The 14492-nt window shown below is 36.9% G+C and overlaps 1 protein-coding gene across 8 annotated transcripts in view; it reads left to right on the top strand.

Moving 5' to 3' along the window:
- Positions 1–8576, top strand: part of STXBP5 (syntaxin binding protein 5) — a 108290-nt gene extending 99714 nt beyond the window's left edge. For all 8 annotated transcript variants that reach the window (XM_069010423.1, XM_069010422.1, XM_069010429.1 and 5 more), the window contains 4 exons: positions 962–1127; positions 1875–1986; positions 4144–4364; positions 5057–8576. In XM_069010423.1, coding sequence (XP_068866524.1) covers positions 962–1127; positions 1875–1986; positions 4144–4364; positions 5057–5098 — 541 coding nt within the window. In that variant the 3' untranslated portion in view covers positions 5099–8576. The remainder of the gene's footprint in view (positions 1–961; positions 1128–1874; positions 1987–4143; positions 4365–5056) is intronic.
- Positions 8577–14492: the final 5916 nt, after the last annotated feature.

Genomic DNA, 14492 nt, shown 5'->3' with positions numbered 1-14492 from the left:
AAAAAAGAAAAAACAAAACAAGGCAACCTGACACTGTTGTGGTTACTACATCTTTCTTTGGTTTTAACTTCACTTTGCCCCTTTACTGCTTTTTCAGTGTCTAGAAATAATAACCTTATGCAGATGGTGTCTGCAGGAGAAGCTGTTTATTGTATTATTGGGAGATTTGCAGCTAACAACTTTTGTAGATTTTTTTACAAGAACTTCACAGGGGATGGTTGAGACAGTGGTTTATTATGGGTTCTATTTGTCAAGAAATTGTTTTGTCTCTTCTTACTTGCATTTCTTATTACATTGAGGGAGAGGAATGTTTGGTAGAGGAACATTGTTATAGCCCGGGTGTGCTGTCTGTTCTTCAGTAGATTGATGCAGTAAGTTCTGCAGTTACATGTACAGAATCAGAAAATACAAGGCAAGCAAACTTTGCTCTAAGAGAACTTCCTCTTAAATACCTTGTCAGAAAAAAAAGGGGGACTTAATTAATAAGATTGTTTGAGGCTACTGAATTCTGCTTTGCTTTGACAGCACACCCGTGTTATATTTCTAAATGTTCTTGAGGAGAAATCTTGTAGACTTGTATTTTTAGTCAAGGAGAAATTATTGACCTGAGGGAAGAGAGAGGGTGTTTAATTGTAAACTCTTCATAGATACTTATCAAAATACCTTGGTAATTATTAAGTAATGCCTAATTCATTATAGTGAATTTTTGATTAGCATGCTCAGACTGTCATTTAAAAAAATGCTTTTAAATGCATCTGCGATGCAGATGTTTAATTTTTGAGGTGCTACCTTGAAAAGTCTCATGTTTTGAGGTTCTGTAACGTCATTAAATTACACCTCTTTATGGTACTCGTCAAATGGTGAAGAGAAAAAATATGTATTGCAGTTTAAAAATGAGCCATTTGATCAATAATAGACATTTCTGCTCTATTTAATGCATTTTTAAATTCTTTTCCTTAAGTTTGCCAAGTTTAAGGCCACTGTTGGATGTATATTACCTGCCACTCACCAATATGCGGATAGCCAGAACATTCTGCTTCACCAATAATGGACAAGCACTCTATCTTGTCTCACCAACTGAAATACAGAGGCTCACCTACAGCCAAGAAACATGTGAAAATCTTCAGGTAATTAACTCTTTTTAAAAAAATCACTTTTTTCTTAGATACATTCTGAGCTGAGTACTTTGACTTTTGCGCTTTGATTTTTTTTTTTCCCCTTTTGTTTTCCTTCACTGTAGAGTCTGATTCCAGATGAATCACTTCATCCATGCTATTGTAGCTGAATCAGTTTCTTACTTAATTTCATTTTGATCAACAGGAATTTTCCTCCTTTAACATGCAGTTAAAATTCGCTTGATCAATTGATGCTGGGGGAGGTGTGTGCTGACACAAGTAGGGAATGCTAATTCAGGATATTTGAAGGAAGCTATTACATTTCAGGGATATTAACAGCTTGAAAAAATCTCAGTCATGCTTCAGCTTGGTAGTTGCATAGAATAATGAAATAGCAGAGTTGCAGGCTCTACTTTCGTACTGCTACGTGGATATAAGTATTTGTAGATACAGTTTCAATAGGACAAAGTCAGGAGTCTTGCCCAAGTTGTTGAGGGGCAAATAAGCTTTACTTGAATGCATTTCTTTGCTTCTGAATTCCACGAGCCCTAAGCTTGCAACCATCTGCTTCAGATGGTTTGGACAAATTTCTTAATACGTTTTTATTTTTCTATTTCCTACATCACCTTGCAAAGACAGATGTCCATTAAAGCATATTTATTTTGAAATTCAAATCCATTAAATAAATCCTGAAAGTGAAAGAACATTCCATTCTTATTAATAATTTATACCTTGTTATGTCTCTCTTTCATTGCAAAGGAAATGTTGGGTGAGCTCTTCACTCCTGTAGAAACACCAGAAGCACCAAACAGGGGGTTTTTTAAAGGCCTGTTCGGAGGTGGGGCACAGTCACTTGACAGAGAAGAACTCTGTAAGTTATTACTAATTGTTATTTTCCTGGTATTTCTACCTAAGGAAGCCAGTGATCCTTGATAAATGTATTACCTGTATTGATAGAACATTACCTTTGTGAAGAGGAAAGTAAAATAGGGAATGACAAATACTCTTTCATAGATTTTGTGTTGTGCACCTCACCAACAAGATCAGAAAAGCTTGGTGTGTTTTTTTCACAGGTTCTTTTATCCCATTTATTCAGCAGTAGTTTAGTTGTCTCATTTCTTGTTTTGTAATCTTATTTGAATTAATCTTTAATGAAGTATGTAGTACTGACCATGATTCTATTTATGCTGGTAAAGGGACTCAAAGGGACTGCTTTTGGAGAATGCTATTCTGGACAGTGAGAAAATTAAAACTTCACTCTACTTCAGTTATTTGCCAGATTTTCCTTGTTTTACTTGTGCAGAGCTGCCTCAGGAATGACAGCAAGGACAGAACTCTTATGATATTTCAATTCAGTCCTGTTTATAAGACAGTAAAATTCAGATTTGGCAAAATTTTCATTGCTTTATCTTTTTCATTATTTTGTTGATTACAGCTTTTTTCTTTACTTTGATGGCATTCAGCACTTTAATATATTTAAGGAAAATAGCTTCCATTTATTTATTCAGATATTTGCTAGATGCAACACCATATTATGCAAGCTTATTTTTAAGAACCATTTTCTTATTAACATGAAATGTATCTGTCAAAATTGACAAGGTGCCCTGCCAGTCTTTTCTTTTAAGTTGGTTCTTTTGATCTCTACACAATAAAAATTAGACTCTATTACTTGAGCCTGTACATTTTGAGCAAATATCAGATATTTAGAGGTCACTTTCTATGTTAAAAGATTTCTTTTGTGGGTGTTTATATGTATGTATATATATGTATATGTAATACTGTGGAAGGTTGGTCAAGTATTCCAGTAGAGAAATTTATGTGCACAAATTATAGCTTAGTATGACTGGGACAGGGGAAAAATACCTTGTAACTTTAGAAGCTACCCCTTTATATTATTTCAAGTTTCCACCATTAAGTTTTGGCTTGGATCTTTAGAAGGAAAATAGTACTGAATGGAAGAAAAAATGCCTAATGAATTGTAGCCTGAAAGTGAGTTCAATGACAATTCAAAAGACATCTGAGCATGTCTTTAAAATAGCCATATTTACCATGAAGGTCACAGCAGAATCTCTGAAATGAATGAATGAAAGGATTTCTCTTTCTTATTGTTGGAATTCACAGAAAGATATTTACAGTACTTAATTTAAATGTAAATCATTCTTAATAGAAGCATAAAATTGAACCAGAGTGTCTTGAAATACTGCATCAAACATATTTAACAAGTTAATATTATTTTTCCTAGAGGTAGAAAAAGAAAATATTTAAACCATAGTTTATTGTTTAAAACAAATAATCAAATTTCTGTAGTGTATACAGTTCTTCATGAGATTGGCACATCAAGTGTCTAGATTGAAATGGGTGGCTGATGTCCCATTAGGAGCAAAGTTGGTGTAGCCAATGCCATCACTGGGGTCTGGAGCTGTTCAGCTGACCATTTGTACTGATTTATTCTTACATCCATACTGTCTTTCTACGTTACTTTTTCTTTTTTTTTTGCAAGGTTTTTACAATAATGATAGCATAGACACCTAACCTACAGGTGTCTGCATGTAAAATTGAACTTCCATCAAAGGGAACTTTTTCTGGTGGAATCATGCTGGCTGACCTATGTACCAGCAAAGCACTTCCAGAACTAACCACAGCTTGTATTTTCAAAATTACTCTGCTTGGTCTGTTGAACTCAAAACACATTCCATGTGAAATAAGCTATATTGTGCTGGTGAAGTGGTTTTTTAACAATTCTGTTGATGAACATGAGAATTTTAGTTTCATACTTGAGCTGTGAAGAGGTTACAGTTTTATAACCTGCCTGGAAACTTGAAAATATGTTTGAATATCTCAGTTTTAACATAGTAATATCTACCAATGTAGAGTAGTGAGTGTTGCTCATAGTCATACCTACAATTAGGTGTTTCATCTCCAATCAAACAAGTTACATCTCTCTATAAACTACTTTCAGTGATATTTATGTAATAGTGATAGAAAAACTTACTATTCTGTATTTGCTGCTTTTTGCAAATGCCTCCAGTTGGAGAATCAGCATCTGGGAAGGCATCAAGGAGTCTTGCCCAGCATATTCCAGGACCTGGGGGTATTGAAGGTGTCAAAGGAGCAGCATCTGGTGTAGTTGGTGAACTGGCACGAGCCCGGTTGGCACTGGATGAAAGAGGACAGAAACTGGGAGAACTGGAAGAAAAAACTGCAGCTATGCTTTACAGTGCTGATTCTTTCTCAAAACATGCTCATGAGGTGAGTATGTCAAACTGAACATTAAACTGATTGTCAAATGCAAGTTTTGCCAGTGACTGAGTTCTGCAAAGGCATGTTAGAGGTGCATCTAAAGGGCATGCACTATGATTGATAAAGGATACTTCCCTTTCACGTATTCCTTGTTACTCTCAACAATTAAGTACTAACCTTTGTCTCATGGCACATTGGTCTAGAGCATGCAGTCTGCTGGAGTGGCATGTAAGCTTCTAAATGTGCAATTCAATTCTCATAACTGAAAAAATTACTTATTGCCACTGAATTAATAAGAAGAGTAGTGCTTTATGTCAGATTCCTGCTGTCCTTAAGAAAGATCCTGGTGTATGCAAACCCCGTGAATGCGAGTTGGTTTCTTTCCTCGGTAACTACCATAGAATGGCTGTTCTCATCCATTTTCATGCCAATTTCTTTCCGCACCCTAAACTCCTGTGAAACCTCCCCATTCTCCCAAAAATGTCATTTTCTGAGGCTAGATCACTGGCAATGATGCTAACATCAGAAAATTCATCATGCTAAACCCTCAGTGTTCAGCAATGTTGTTGTTGCAACTTTGAGAAGCCTTGCTAAAATCCTTCTTTCTCATGCTGCTTTGTAAGAATATAATTTGTTTGTGTCATTGTACATTTTGGTACGTTACAGGAACAGTAATTAGAAATTGCTTTTTGTTTTTCTAGATGATGTTGAAGTACAAAGACAAGAAGTGGTACCAATTCTGATGACTCTCATCAATTACATCTGTTTAATTTTGTCCTGATGAAAAAAACCTTGTTTTTTCATTAATTTTGGCAGGACCACTGAAATTTAAAGAAGTATTCACCATCGGATACTGTTGTTTCCTAGCACAAATGACACACTGTTTTACCTCAGTCGTGGCTTTAACTGAGGAGCTTTATATCTAAGAAACACACACACAAAAAAGAACCAAACTTGAGTGTTTCTTAGCTGTTGGTTAGCATAAAGTTGGAACAGAGAAGGTAACTGGAACATGTGGAAAAGAGAGTAAAGGGAAATCGTGGTGAGATGGGCAGGGGCAATGCAGGGTCAATCCTGTGTTAATATTTCATATGCCAAAAGTTTTTGTGCTATTGTAATTGCTGGCAGTGTTATACCCTCCTGTAAGGAGAGGCAATAAATCAGGGGTCCAAGAGCTGGAATCAAGTTGGTTTGTCTTGCTGGACAGTAGCTGACTTACAATTACCCTCTCTAGGACTCGCTATATTTACCATTATTGTTGAAGAAGAGTTGAAGTTTGCTGACACTTCTTTCATTTGAAAAGCTGGAAGCTTGGAAGATTTCTTATTGAAAATTGTATACATAGTTGACCTGTGCATAGTCTTTTCTTGGACCCCTGATCTAGTATTCTTGTATTCACATCATATTCTGTGACGTGCAAAACAAAATACGTAATTTTTGCATTAAAAAAGTCAAGTGAATAATATGACTGGAATGTGTCATGCTGGGAGTTTTCATTTGTGTTATGGCCGTGCAATGTGAAATGTGGTAACATCTTCCTTGTGGTAAGAATTCTTCAACTTCTGTTCAGTTAATATTATTTTTTGCTAAAAATAGTTATTGGTTCAGGTTGTATAACATTTAGAATTGGCTGTGGGTTCCATTCATGCTGTAAGTTTTTATAAATGTTTAACAGAATGTATCTTTACAGCCATTAATTAAAATAGCTGAGATAGTTTTGCTCAAAACTTAAGTTCTAGATGCCCCTTTAGTCCTTTACTATGAAATCAGATAAACTTGGACTCAGGTTTTCAAAGTTTTACACACCATGGAGGTGCTGATGCATGAATAATAACAAGCAAGCATCTAATACTTAATATTTGTCAGTATGTTGTTTAGCAAATCTCTAAGTTCTGCTAGTAGAGAGCTATTTTACAAGTACCTGTCTCAGCCCCACCCAGCACTAAAGGCAGTTGTCCTAAAGTTTGGATTTAGTCTCTAAAGCAGTGCTTTCAGTGTAAGCAGTGGCAAAGTGTGCACAAAATCTTTAGGAATTGCTGAAATAATGTTCAGTTTGAGTGAGGTAAATAATACAGCTGAGCTAACTTGTTAACAGCTACTGCACAAAAGCTGTATCAGTGCGAATGACCAGGGCTCTTTTTAGAAGAGAGTATTCCTTAAAATAAATGCTTGCGTTTCAAAAATTCCTTTAGACCTTTTTCCTCAAACTAGGAATAGTTACTGACTGGTTTTGTTTTATAAAAGGGAGTACTTAGAAGCTGATAGGTCTGCATTGTCTGAATTTAATCACTTAGGTTTGCTTCTCCAAGCATTGCTTTTTGTTTACTTTTTTCACAAACTTTCTGAATGTTCCCAAAGCAAAACCTTGGTTATATTTTTATTGTGAAGTGATGTTGCAGGTACACAGACAAGGCAACCTTACAAAACACCTCAAGGATGCAAAATATTGAAGTTACTTAATGGTTCTTAAATCACTTTTCAAATGAGAGGCAAATATGCTTGGACTTTGTAGCACAAACTGATAAATTTTCTCACTTTATGTATAGCAACATTTAATTAAAAAAGACAATTGAATTGTGTTGTCAGTATGATGGCATGCCCTACTATGCCCACTGTTCAAAGTCCTTAATGAATGAGAATGTGACAATTCGAACAGCAGTATTATGATTTCTTCATGGCTCCGTCCCGTAACTACTGAGGCAATGTCTACTTGAGTTACTTAACTCAGTTTGTCATGCAATATTTGCCTCTGCATGTTAATTTATTTTTAGTGTCTAATTAATGCATATTTAACACCATTTTGTTAGACATCCAGGTAGAAGAACACTAGATAAACCATTACCCATACCACATCCAAAAAAACCCACCCTAGCTGACACTTGTCCCCTTCCATGTCTCACATTTATAAATTGAGATGACTCATGATTTGTCCTGGTGAAGATAAAACTACATTTCAGGGCAACAGAATCCTGGGAAATTAATCTGGTCAGGTTTTGGGGGAGAGAGGATTGTAAAAGTATTCTTCAACAAATTATGGTATCATTCACTGGACGATGACCTTGGCTCAAAAAGAAAGCATACTTAACTTTCTCATCAAGACACATTTGACAGCCACCAGCAAGCAAAATAATAAGAGGCAATGAGAGACCATCTGCCAGTACCAGCAGAGTAGTGGCTTATTTGGTGTTGCAGAATCTATCGTAGTTGAATCTCTTCTGTTGCTTATGTTCAGGGCATGCTTCTAGATATGAAGGCTAATGATTTGATTGCTCATGAGATAAACACACAAATGGTTCTTGGTCAATAAAAGGGGCTATGTACAATTTTAGTCTAAAATGTTACTTTTTCCTTCCCAATGGAAGGAAGGTGATCACACACACATCATTGCATCTTATTGTGCTATTGGTGGTGCACCTTTTGTACAACAAAGTATATGGAAATCCTTGCGGGGAAGCACCCCTGGTTTTTTCACTAGCATTTTAGTTGTGTGAAATTTTTTAGAGTGTCTGGAAAACTATAAAATACACTTGAGCTATTACTTTTTTTTTTAATGAAAGTAAGAAACTACCTGCTGCTACCTATCTGTTTATATGTAGTGTGTCTCATTAGGAACTGTAAACTGAAGAAGCTTTTCTTTACCTTAGTCCTGCCAAATCGTAACTTTTGAATCCTGGTATGTGTAAATATGTGTGTATTCCAAATCAGTCTGAAAGTGTTACACCACAGGCATCTCCAGTGATTTGTTCTTCAGCAAACAGTCAGTTATAAAGTATAGTAATATATAGCTGTGTTCCTTGTCTGTCTTTATGCAAAGTTTTTGTGCCTGAGGTGGTACTTGCATGGCAGGTGATATTGGAAAGCTACATCCAAAGGAGGATTTTTGGAAGCAAGTTCGTTTTCTTTTTTTTCCTTTTAGTTTTCCTTTTATTTTCCTTTCTATGGTTTTTTGTTTGGTTGTTTTTTTTGGTGGTGTTTTGGTTTGGGCTCGGGTTTTTTTTTTGGAGGGGAATTTTTGTTTGTTTTTTTTTTGGTTGGTTTTTTGTTTCCTTTTTTGCTTAATTAATGGCACTGATCTTACCTGAACTTTTAAACTTGAATTTTTCCTGCACTTTAATTCAATCATGGTATTTTATTCCTTAATTTTGTTTCTGCATTTGTGCAGTTCAGGTTCATTATTTGTATATAAACACACATGTTCAATAAAGACTTTAGAACAGATTACTTTCAGGCACCTTTGCTAATTATGTGATTGATTTAGAATGTGTGTTTTCTTAGCAAAATATGTATATACAATATAGAATCTAATGAAAGGCACGTATTCTGTGTCAGCATTCAGTTTATAAATTACTGCAACACTTTCACATTTGTTACTAGATAATACAAAAGAAATCTGTTATATTTATACATACTGCTTAAGAATATACTTTTAGTTTTAAATAATTTTTATATGTACACTTCTACCTTTAATTTTAAAAAGACTTACGTTCAAGTTTTAAGTCAAAGTACTTAAAGTATGTATATTAGCCATAGAAGTTGTTTTAAGCTTATGAATACATTCATATCTCATATCGAGATGATACAATTACTAAGCAATGAAAACAAATACCCCATTTTGCTTTGCAGAAAATAGTCAGTTATTTTTACCTCCCTTTATGAACATTCTTAAACAATTCTCCAAGTATGGAGCAAGTAGATAGGGAACTAGCCTAATACAAAAGTTTTCTGAATAGCTGCAGTCCATGGCTGACTGGTTTTCTATGGTTTGGGTTTTTTTTCTGGTACACACAAGAGACTTTTTTCAGCTCTATTTCTTGGACTTTTAAAATTCTCCAAAACTGAAGTGAGGTTTGTCCAATAAACATTTTCTTTGAGTAATCTGTGTATTTTGATTATACATCAGATCTTTACATGTAAATCAGGGCTGGGTTTTATGTGGGTTTGTTTTGTTCTTTTTTTTGTATCTGAAACGTGTTGGAAAACTTAAGATTCCTTGGCCGAAGTGCCCTCTGCTTTCTCCTCGTGGTTTAACAAGTCTGGGTGGGCACTGACCACAGACAGAGCCTGGTGTGGGAGTGAAGGGCTGCAGTGCCTTGCTTCCCTGTCCAAGTAGAAGGGCAACTTGTCAGTTGAATCTTCCCTCATGCCAGCCAATTTCCTGGATAATTCATGTGAATCTTTCTGGGGGGATGTTGATAACTTTGCTACTACCACAAAGTCTTCAAATACTCTCTAGACTGATATTAATGATGTTTGAGGGGTGGAAGTGAACAGAAACAGGGGGAAAAAAGGGTGTAGTGTAGGTCAATCAGTTAAATAAATTTTACTTCAGTTTTCATTAAAAAGCTAACCTGGGCCAATTTCTTCTTCTTAAGCCCATTATGAAGATGTGCTATATATCCTTATTACTGGTACCTTATTACTGTTTCAAGTCTGATGAGTGTACTGTTTCTGGATTCTTTTACACCTTACAAAGTTAAAGATGTGGGTATTCATTTTTAAAAAGTGAAAAAAGGAAGAAGGGGAATGAGGCAGAAACACCAAACAATCAAATGAAAGATGTCAATCAGTATTTCTTTAGTATTTCCATGTGCTAATGTTTAAACTAACCTACAGCTGTAGGTTACTTTGACACTTGTGTTTCTTTTTGTTAGTACCTAAGTTCCATATTACAAGGCAAATAACTAGAAGTTAAACTGTTTCAGTTGAAAACATGTAAGGAGTTGTATGTGGATTACCACTACCATTCAGTAATAGGTGATGGAAAGGGAGAGGGGTGGGAACATGTTTTAAATATTCCCTTTTAAAAGAGAATTGTAAATAAGCAGTACTGTGTTATTTTAGACCTGAGCTCTGCTATCTGTAGTGGTTAGAACTAGGAAAACATGCTGCTTTCTAGTTATGCTGCTGTTTCATTGTACCAGCACCATGGGGGAAAAAAAAATACATCCGTAAATTTTTCTAACATTGCCCACTCCTGGGTAAGCATGCTTGATGTGTAGCAGTTCTTGTTTCTGTATATGTTAGTGTGTACATGTGTGTTTTCTTTTTCCCTTCTGTTCATTGCAACTTATTCTTCAGTTAAGTCTTGCTGAGCCCCACTAGCTCTTCTGAGGATGATTACTGGAATATGCATTTTTAGGTAGGGTTGCAAATCCATCTGTCTACAAATATAGTTTCATATGAACTGCAAACTGTACTGTTACAAACTCAACTATGTTAGATTGCATAGAGTTATTTTATTTACATGTAGTTGGACTGAATTATGTCATCATAATGAAGTTAAAAAATTAAGTATGGAATATTTTTGTAAATAAAAATACCTGTGCAGCTGGTATTTTAAATTTAAAATGTATTATACATTAATGTTTCAGAAAAAAATGTTCATATATGTGTATATGAATGTGTCATTATGCTGAAGGGCTCTTGATTGGGCAAAATAAACTATTCAAATCTCTCCTGAAATGAGTGTAGCTTACTCCTTTTCTTCCTGACCGGTTGTTTTCCTGCTGGCTGGAGCAGCAGGAAGGTGTGAGTTGTGCTTTATGACGAGCAGAGCAGTTTGTGCTGGAAGCATTGGCAGCCAGGCTGACGGGGAGTAGCCCTGAAGGACCGCAAGAGGTATGAAATGGTTCATCAGCAGTGATGCCCCCAGGCATGTCTAAAAACATTCTGAAATGTGTGTAGTGATAGTGACAATGTGAAGTCGTGTTATCTTTTTCAGCTACCAGAAAAGTTAAGATCATTCATTATACAGACTCAGTAAAGCATTTTCTGTAGCTGCATTTTGTCAGGGTTTATTAAATTAAGAATCCAGTGTGTATGGGGAGAAGAGATGAAACTGGTATTTTTTTCTTTGCCATGTTTACAGTACAGCAGATGTATTATTTTCTTGGATTGAGGCTCAGCTTTGCTACAGACCAGTTTCCAGCTTGCAGTCTTATTTAATTTGCTGTCTTTTGCTCTTGGGGAGAGAGGGAAACACAAACAACCCGCCTTTGTAAACATATTCTCAATGATTTGGAAATAATGAATCTGAAGAGAGGCTTGGGCAGTAAATCTGAGATGTGAAATTGCTGTACATGGGGGAAATTTTTGGAATCTCATGATGTCAAATAGCAAAATATTTCACTGCTCCTTGTTTTAGTATGTGAGAATGCAGTTTCATCTGTGGGAAAGGTCTGCTAGTTCCAGACTTCTTGTTTTGTTTTTTCTTTAATATCTGATGGTTACACATAATGAACTGGAAGCTGTGCAGTGCATGGAGTTATAAAAAGGATAATGCATTGGAACGAAAAAATTGTTTTATCTTCAGTTTAATTGGATTCAAGATATTTAGAGCTGTTACACTGCCTCCAGCTACTTGCTAGCTCTGGTAGTCTCCAATAAAAGTAAAAAGTACAGTATAAAAGCTACAGTAAAAGTAGCTCCCTCCCTCAGGGTACTGTGGGACTGCCCAGATCAATGGACTGACAAGAGGGGAGTGCCAGAGTGAGGTTGCAAAGTGAAGCATTTTCATTTAGTGAAACTCAGGATTTGATGAGACCTATACTAAAACTTGTTTCCTTTTCAGATCATGTGTTTCCACAGTTTTGGTGCCAATGTACTGGAAATTCAATGCATTTAAGACTTACAGACATATGATTTTATGCCCATCAGCACTTTTCTTACCCAGATTTTTTAATTGGGAGTTTTCATCCAGGCAGGGTCACTGAACCAGCCCTTCCTTGTTGCCCACTGGCCTATGGGTGCTCAGTGGTATCCCTGATCTTGCCTTCTCCCTCCTCCTGCCTTGATGCAGCTGGACTGCTCCCTTGGCCTCGGGTCAGCCAAGCAAGAGGCACTGTCTGTTTTCTCCCTCAGGAGAAAAGGTTGCAGGAGGCATCCCAGCCTGGCCTAAGGAAATGGGATGTTTTCCCCCACAGTCCTGCACTGAGGTAAGCCCACGAGCAGGATGTCAGCAAGAACCAGTTTCTCATCTCCTACTTTGCTGGCTGATTTTTCACAATGTGTAATTAATGCTCCCTCAGTAAGGGCTTGGGGGCTTGCATATGCAACTCAATATAGTAGCGGTGTTCTGCTCACTTGCTGTAGCAAACATTGTCTGTATTTTTCAGCCACAGGAGACAATCTGGGCTAAAGCTTGTGCACAGGCTGCTCAGAAGGAGGAAGCTGTACCCATCCCCACTGCCCCAGCTGAGACCTGGGGAACACTCCTTTAGCCTCAAACACTCATTTAGAGCTGTTTGATTCCAACACTACTCAGAAGGGCTGATGGGGGCCTGTACCAAACCCACAGTCAAGATAAAAATGGAAAGGTTGATGTGTTTTGGAGCAGGCAATTGCATTTTTGTATCTTGCTGCAGTCGCAGTGTGAGCAGGACTTGATAGACGGTTGAGTGTTTGAAGGGGTTTGTAATCAAAATGTCAGACTGTGCTTATGTTTGGATAAGTTTACGAACTCCTCTGCCTAATTAAGCAGACATAATGAGAAATTTTTTATAATTCTGGTTTCTGTGGTGCAAGACACTCCTGGAAAGAATAATGTGGAATGCAGTCTCCCGTGACAGAGTGAACAGAAAACAATTTCAAGCTGGTATCCCCTAATTCTCTTGTGCACCTGTAACTCTCTTAGCACCACTTGAGTTAAGTACTTTTTATCTGAGTGTTAGTATTACCTACTGACTGTGGTGCTTTTCTTTCAGGATCTCCAAGGACACAGCACAGTGGTCCAAGGTCTCATGAGAGTTCTCTTCCTTAGAGTTACTGTCTTCAGACTGAGTATGCACGTCTATTGTTCAAGATGCGTGTCAGAACTTAATATTAATTTATATAAGGTTTTCTTTTTTAAATTTATCTCCTATGAAAGGGTTAGAAAAAGGACCAATCAAGGTCATTGTAGCACTTTTTCTTTTTAATATGCTCAAACTCAAAGTCCATTCTAGCTGTAAACTTAGAGGCCATTTACCTCCCATTTTGTCTTTAGCAGAGCAGTTTCTGATTGGGTTTTAGGGTTCCCAAGCACTTCACAGGTTTTTTTTCAAGACATTCTGGAAATTAATTCTTTATTCTACCGTTTTAGTTAAACCCCTATAGAAAACTTTTTTTGCACATTTTTCATTATAATTTGTGGTCAGAGCAGGAGCCATGGAAGTTGCATTGACTTTTAGAGCTTTCCCTCATTTTTAAAAGACCAGTAGTTGGTTTGGCTCTATGTCTGTCATGTAACTGCTTGCTCTTTTTAGGATTCTTCTGTAAGCAGCTTCTTTCTCTCCAGTAGTCTAGTTATGCTGCATGAACCAGATTTGGCAAGTAGTCTGTGGGCTGTAGTCACCAATGCAAACTTTCTCTAGGTAAAGAAAACTGAAGAATACCTAAATATGGCTGGGGCTATGAGGCTCCGACGCCAGTATCACAACTACATGAAAGTGTTTAGCAGATTGTGCCCTAAGGGACAATAGAAAATCTCTTCATGTGCCTTCTGCAGGGAACAGTGCAACCTCTTGGGGTTTGCATCATGTTGGACCTAGGGACCATTGCATCTGAGGCCTTTCACTATTTCAGTGTATTTCAGTAGTAGGAATGGGGATGGCTGAGGGGGATGCAGAGTTCAGGGAGGGTTTTAACTCAGAACAAGATGTCTTTCAAAATATAAAGTGATAGGAATTGGCCATGTACCACATCCTGGAGGGCAAATTTCAAGCCTAAAAACCCCACTCTTTTGATTTAACCTGGGGAAAAGGCAAAGCGTATGTGAATAATGGTGGCTTGCTGTATTCCCCCACTGGACTAATGGGAAGCAATAACCTAAAATTTCTGCTGTAGCTGTTAAAGGAATTTCTTTATATTTGCACTGTAAGCAATAAGGTTGTCATTTGCTCTGACTTAGAGTGTGAGTAGTATGTACTGCTTTATCACTGAGCTACTGGTGTTGGTCTACTACATTATTGTTATAGGCAATGTAAAAACATGGAAAAAATGTGGATCTGAGCCTGTGGTCCTATAGGCTACAGCCTTGTAAAAGAATTTGCAGCATAACTCAGAGAGGCAAGGAGGCAGAAAAAAGAGGCTTGAGCTGGTTGGCACAGCACTGATTCTCTTCTTGATGCAGCTTTTGTTCTGAAGAAAGGCTTTTAAGAA

Source organism: Aphelocoma coerulescens, chromosome 3, assembly GCF_041296385.1.
Source record: "Aphelocoma coerulescens isolate FSJ_1873_10779 chromosome 3, UR_Acoe_1.0, whole genome shotgun sequence".
Lineage (NCBI taxonomy): Eukaryota > Metazoa > Chordata > Aves > Passeriformes > Corvidae > Aphelocoma > Aphelocoma coerulescens.
This window is presented reverse-complemented; position numbering and strand designations above follow the sequence as displayed.